This window comes from Cyprinus carpio, chromosome B19 (assembly GCF_018340385.1).
Source record: "Cyprinus carpio isolate SPL01 chromosome B19, ASM1834038v1, whole genome shotgun sequence".
NCBI classification, from domain to species: domain Eukaryota; kingdom Metazoa; phylum Chordata; class Actinopteri; order Cypriniformes; family Cyprinidae; genus Cyprinus; species Cyprinus carpio.
The window spans coordinates 30852123-30859380 of NC_056615.1; the positions used below are offsets into that span (position 1 = coordinate 30852123).

General features: G+C 38.3%; 1 protein-coding gene across 1 annotated transcript in view; it reads right to left on the bottom strand.

The window, feature by feature from the left end:
• The window catches only part of LOC109111100 (A-kinase anchor protein 9-like), a 112314-nt gene extending 108342 nt beyond the window's left edge, over positions 1-3972 (bottom strand). The window contains exons 1-2 of the mRNA XM_042746015.1: positions 3870-3972; positions 1444-1451 (exon numbers count right to left, since the gene is read on the bottom strand). Coding sequence (XP_042601949.1) covers positions 1444-1451; positions 3870-3972 — 111 coding nt within the window. The remainder of the gene's footprint in view (positions 1-1443; positions 1452-3869) is intronic.
• Positions 3973-7258: the final 3286 nt, after the last annotated feature.

The following is a 7258-nucleotide window of genomic DNA, read 5'->3' on the forward strand; positions in this document are numbered from 1 at the left end:
AGTTACGTATTGTTTGTCTATGTATAAGATAACATGGTTGTGTTATCACCAATAACCTGAAGAGAGGCCAATGTGTTAAAAAAAACAAGAACTTGACTAAAACATCCAATAACATACCTAAAACAACATGGGCAGTCTCCAGACACAATGCAAACTGACTGATAATAAGTGTTTAATATAGTATACCTCACCCATGAATACAGCTATGGTATTGCTTCATTAACATCAATGCAGTCAGTCTCTGTGCTCGCGGACATGCTCCAGCAGGTTATAGTGACCTAAAGATTCGTTCATGTGCAGAAATGTAAGGCATCCGGTGTAGCAACGCCAGAAAATCCAGTCTCACGAGCCCATCCACATGCTCTCAGACTGTCTTTATATTCATCAGCACTACACGAGCTGTAAGAGCGGCCAGACTCACAGTGACACTGCCTCATCTGTATCTATCATATCAGGTATACTCGAAATATATATATATATATATATATATATATATACACTATATATACACACACACACACACACACAAGAGAGGAACAGAAAGAGCACGAAATGCATAAACACTCAAAACAAACAACACAAAGACTCATAAAGAGAGAGTCTTTCTCTAAAGTAAATATGAAGTGTACCTATAATTTACAAAGATGTAAAACATGAGGTAAAATGTGAGGATGAAAATGGGGAGTAAATTTAGGGTAAACCTCAGAAAGAACGTAAAATTTCCTTTCTTGGAAGGGTAGACGAAGAATAAAAATTGACAATCAAACAGAATTAAGGTAATTCCTTTAAAAACCAAAGGTTAGTTTTTCACAACGTGGAAAACTATTTTTTGGTTTTCTGACGGTAAAATAACAAAAGCTGGTGGAGGTAAAAATTACAGGTAAAATAAGTGGAGGCAACATGTATGGGTGACCCTCAAATCACAGATGGGTCCCCCCCCCCTTATTTTTTTGCGTACCAAAAGAATAAATAGGAAATAAGCTGTAAAAAAATGTGAAGGTACAAATTACAGGCACGGTTGAGGCTCCCAATCGACGGTAACCTAATCTGGCCCAATCCCACAACACTCACACTGTCACTATATTTTTTCCTGAGGTTACCCACACGAGAGCTAAAGGGGGTCAAGAAGAATCCGTTATTTTGGGCGAGGTAAACGTGTTGGGTTTTTTTTTTAAAATTTAAGCAAACTTTGAGGGGGGCTTAATGTGCTGGTATAACACACCAGATTGGGAAGTGTTTTTTTTTTTTCTTTTGGAGGTTAATGATAGGCCAGCCAGTTGATTGTAAACCAGAGATGAATACATGAGATAAAAATATGAAAATGTTAAACTGGGAATGTGAAAATCCGCCACCGAAAGTTGTTCCAGTTTAACCGTCCCCTGTTTTCCTGGGAGGTAAAATTAAAGAGGTAAAACCGGGTTTTGATTTTCGGCAGAGACTCACCTTAAGGCCTTCAATATTTACATCAGAAAAAATACACTGCAGGCTGGGTGGTGATTTTTTACCTCATGGGTTTGAAGCTCCAATATCGCAGTTAATTTTCTCTTTTTCCCCCTAGCTAAAATGGTCCATGTGAAAACAGGTCAATAGATATCAAACTGGTTGGTGAAAATCACAGATGTTTGGTCAGTTTTTCTGAAGGTAAAAATGGGGGGGGTAAAAAAATTGGCGGCAAACATAACTGCGCTTTAAATAATTAGCCCAAATTGGTGAGTAAAAAAAATCAACAGAATTTTTTTTTCAGTGCAGTTGGGTTTCTTTTATTCCTGACGGTTTACCCCTTGGTCTTAAGAAATTGAGGGGTTTAAAAATCAGGTCCAAACCAGTGTAGGCAATGGTGAAAGTCCCCCTTCAGAATGGGGTGTCCGTGAGGGGTGTTTAAAAAATGACAGCACGATATGGCGGGAATCACAGATTTGGCCGCTTCAATTCCGGAAGGTAATGCCCCTGGCAGCAAAAACCTGGGGGTGGGGGGAGGTAACATCTCACCGCCGAAGTGAAATTCCCGAGGTAAAAAGGTAAACGTCAGCCAGTGAGGTAAGTACGGACCCGAGCGTTACAGTCTACAAGTCACCTTGGCTTTTTTTGCACGGGCCCCTGCAGGCCTTGTTCTGTCGCCTAAAACGCGTTCTTTTTGTCCCTTCCCCATCATCCCCTCACCGGCCGGGTGTGTTTGTTTGTTCCGGCGGCCTTGTAACCAACGGAGAGACGCGCTGGTCAGAACAGCGCCCGTCCACGCTGGCGGCGTTTTAAACGCGGAGCCCGATGACCACGCCGGCTGGGTTCACGCCGTCCCCGGCCGTCGTGGCGGGCGTAAATCTGAAAGGGAGTTTCTTCCCCACTGTTTATTTTTCTACTCGGGCCTCTCTGCTGTCCACCGTCGACCCCCGCCCGCCATGCTGTTCACATATCCTCCACGAAACACATCAACACACACGAGCTCGTTTGGCGCTCAGTTGTGACGTCCGGCACGCGCACGCGGGCCTCTTTAAATAATCGCTGTGCAAACAATATCAAAATATATATGACCTGCCATGGATTGTTTTATTACCTATAATGATCGACATTTTTTGGTATGATCATCCTGTGAAGTATTATGAATCCATACTTATACTGAATTGATTCTGCTTATCGGACCCCCCCGGTATTGTTTGTGACGTCAGTTGCACATATCTTATTAAATAATTAAAAACACACAGTAATCACTCTTTTATCCTGGATCCTATACTTTTAAAAAAGCGTCACAGTCCAAGACAAATTGAGCCCAAAAAATAGGTTTTCTAGGACGTTTTAGCTCACGTTTTATGAAAGGGCTGTTTATTTCTGAACGGTACCCTTCTAAACGATTATTCAAACCTTTCCCCCAGGTTTTTTTTTAATATTTTAAAAGCATTTGTTTTTCCTGTGTTCATTTGAAACTTTAGGGAACATTACATGTTTATTCTTTGGGGCAAACGTTATGGATAATTCTTCTCTTGAACATTTCTGGGGAAAAAATAGTCAACCATTTATAGACTGTTAGAACGAACGTTCAAATTTAAAAGGGTTTACATGTAAATAAGTATATTATATATTAATAAAAAATTTTTGTGTTAACGCTTTGTTGGATGCATTAATTACTAACACGTTACAGAAAAGACAATAAGTATGAACCCGTTTGTTTTTGTTTTTATGCAAAACGATGAATATTTCTCTCTGAATTATCACAAAGTTGTCCAGGTTTATAATGTTTCTAAAAAACGTTTTTTTTTTCCTTGGTCATGTGGAGCGGATTCAGTGACGTGTGTAACTTTTACATCATCTTTTTAAAAAAACCATTAATAAATAAATAAATGTTATAACATGAACATCCAACCTAAAACGTTGGTTCAGGAAATAAAAAAGTTCCATGAAGGATGCATAAATAATGGGTTTTTTGTGCTAAACAGTGTTGTTTGAGAACAAAATTCAAAAAACAAGAACATTTTTTAAATCCAATTTTAATAAACAACCATTATTTCTGACTCTTCTCTAAAATTTCAAAATGCCCAGCTTTTTTATATTTGTAATGTTTTTTTGGTTAAACGAATGCTACATTTGATCACTTCACAAACATTACGGGAATGTTAGTTTTGGATGTTCTCTAAACATTCTGAAACAAGTAACATTTACACAAACTAAAATGTGTCAGGAAAATAAAGTTACATGAATGATAGCCTAATAATGTTTTAATAAAGAACATTATTAAGACCAGATAACGTTGAGTGAACGTTGTATTAATGTTGTGGAAGAACGTTTGAGAGAGCCTTGCCCGGAACAGTCTGAGATGGTTCCTTCTGTCCCAGACCAGCTCTCCTGAGGTGAGTGTGTGTGTGAGACTGGCTCTGTACCTGCAGCAGCAGCAGGAGACGGAGGTCTGGTCCTGCGGCCGGCCGGAGCCGAGCAGCTGATGGTTTGGCTGATCTTGAATTCCACCCATCTTCTCTCGGACATCCTTCACGTGTCCTGCTGGCGGGGTTTTTCGCTTCTGATGCTCGGAGATCCAGGATCCCCCTTGCACGCTTGAACTGTGAATTATTCATGTGAGAGCAGCTCACGGGATCAGTTTGTCAGAGACTCAAACACACTGCTGAGACCGAAACTACACTCAACAGAAGAGAAGAGAGTAAGAGTTTTTCTGCTGAGCAAACATCATGAGTAGCTTCTGTCTCTTTCTCCGTCCTCACAGTTCATAGAGCTGAACTTTACACTGTTAGAAAAGATTCTGTAGAAATAAAGGATAATTTTCTGGCAAAAAAAAAAAAAAAAAACTTTTCAGAAAAAAAAGTTTACACCGACATTTCTCGTCAACCCGCAAACCAATGCCTAACTCAAAATACACTGAAAAAAAGATATTTTTTTTCCTTTTAAGGTAAACAGGTTAATGCAAGACTTTTCTTTATGAACCAACACCGGAAATATTAAATAATTGAAAAAACAGACTATCAATAAAACCATAATGAGCTTTTTTTAAATTTTTGCCCCCATCAACAATAAACACATTTATATTTTTTGTTATTCAATATCTACATTTAATATTTTGAAAGAATAAAATGTAACAATAAAAAATAATTTTAATTTGTGTCCCCCGTCAAGTTTGGTAAAAAACAAAAAAAAAAAAGAGAGTCATTAGGCTGTTGATCACAATCGACACAACCCAATACCTTTTTTACATTTAGAATTTTTAACTATCTCGTCATTGATTGTGCTTAATTCTAAATATCATTTCCTAAAAAGCAAGTTTCATATGTAAACTGTATGTTTCATTGTAAATGGAGCCATATTATCTACTATTAACGCTGAAAAATTGGGTGTGTGACTCTTTGAAGCTATAAAGGGAATTTATTAGCTATTTTCTGTAGCTAAATTTGTGATTGCAGAAAACGTTTTTCACTCAGAAATTGCTTGGTAACTTTTCACAATTATAAAATTCAAAGAAATGGCAAAGTAACCCCCGCATTGAATTAACCACACATTAAAAAAAAAAAACTGAAAAGACACAGAAATAGTATCTTCTTGTAGAAACATACGCTAAATAAAAGTTGTGTTGTTGGTTTTTACCAGTGAATGTTTTTGTGTCTGTTAATGGTCAGTCCCAGCATGAATGCATATGTTATTGATTATGGTTGCGGTGATTGTCCTGGCCAAATGAGCGGAAATTTTTTTTCATCCTGATCAGAGTCTTCGTGGAATGATTCAACGATCAAACCTGAATTCAAAAAAAACTAGACTAACAGTCACTTTCAAAGGATACATGGTAAGTTATATGCTGCTTGACATAAAAAACCTCCCTTTGGGCTGTTATCTTCCCCTCTTTTTTTTCTCCTGAAATATTTCTTCATAAGGCCGGTTCCTGCTTACTAACTTGGAATCACTCCGTTAGTGATTCGTCCTTTCTTTCTAAAGCACGAGCCGAAACCTGTGGGTGTGAATGAAAGTGTGGGTTTGTTTTGTCCTCCTAACTGAAAGATTCCAAGAAGGCCCCCCCTCGTGTTTCAGTAACGGAAAAAGGGATTCTGTGAGCTGTATGAATGAGGCATGAGACCGGGTCATGATGACTGGAGGACCCCGAGGCCCTCATGAATCACAAGTTGGTCCCCAGACCCTGTGCGCTAGTCCCACCTCATGACGCCTCACCACACTCCTGGCGCACTGGGTTTTGTGCAGACCATCAACGCTTAATCCTGCGACCACCGTGGGTATTAAAAATCACTCGATACGAGATCCATGTCAATCCCGCCAGATGACAACGCGCTCTGGCTTCATCCCCACGACAAACATTTCATACGCGATACTTCCTGGCTTGTTGCGCCCAATAAATTAACCAAAGTCAGAACTATCTCGGTCCATTCTGCTAACCGTTAGACGCACTAATAACATAAACGTTACATTTTAATAACTCCCTACCACAAGTACCTTGCATCTTCCCCCACTACAGGGTTTTTCCATCACTCGTTTATGAGAAAATGAAGAGGTTCTGAAATTATGAGATTCAAGGTATCAGCAGATGTGTGAATTTGCTTCTTGCCGGTAAACACAATCAGCCCGAGGTGCCGGTGGAAGAAAAATAGTTTGTGGTTATTGGGACAATTACCAGCAACACCTTCTCAACAAAAAATTTCCCAATGTAGGCCTTTCATCAGTTGTCCTTTTTATCGAAACAACAAGGGGACAACATTTTAAACTTGCCAAAACCACCAATGAAAGAAAAGGGTAACTATGGCATCCACCATCACACGATTCATCAAACTAACTCCCGACTATTACTTGTTTTTTACTTCTAAACACCTAACTCGTTATCATGATTTGAACATTTTGAACAGAATAATGTTGTTTTATACCATAAGTTTGATATTACAATGCAAAGTAAGTATAATTCAAAATGCATTGTTATTAACAAGATGAAAGTTGAAGCTAGACGGCCACTTTTAAGATTTCAGGGTTGTCACAAAACTGGGGGGTTTCCTGGGAAAGTTTTACATGAAAGCCCCTAATGGATGTTTTAATTAAAATCATAAAAATGTCCCCCCCCACTAATTAAAAAACTAAAATCGCTTTTTAAAAAATCCATCATAAAGTTTGTTACATACGATGCCATGTCATGTATTTTAGAAGGACAAATGTAAAAGATGAAAAAGAATTGGGGAGAATTAATACATTATGAATCATTTATTGCTTCTGTGTGAATATATGTACTTAAGTAAATCAGTTATAACGACGGATTACGAAGGTATTTTTAAAATGTCCATGTAATCTAAGCTACTCACGATACTTCCATGTTTGTAGTCCCTGATTACTTGTACATGACCCATCAGCTTTCTGGGTATATAACCACACACCCACACATATATCGTTTACTAAGCAACACAGTGGCACCTACTCCATTCAAGAGATTTGTTATGCAAAACATATTCTTCAATTATGAACAAAAAAATCAGAAATTCAGAGAGAACAAGTCCAGGAAATTGTGAAACATACAGTCAAAGTCCAGAAATCTTGTGTAGAAAAACCAAAACTCATTCTCCAGAACGGAAATATATCGTATAGCAGATACAAAAACTATCACAGGAAAAAATGGAAGAATTTACACGTCCAGGATTTGGTAAGATGTAAAACCCAAGAAATTGTGGATCCGACGTTATCTCACCCCCCGCAAACAGTTATCCCCAAGCAGAAAAATTTTGAGAGATAACTAAATGTTGTGAAAATACAAATTGCTATATCCTACCGTACATTTTCA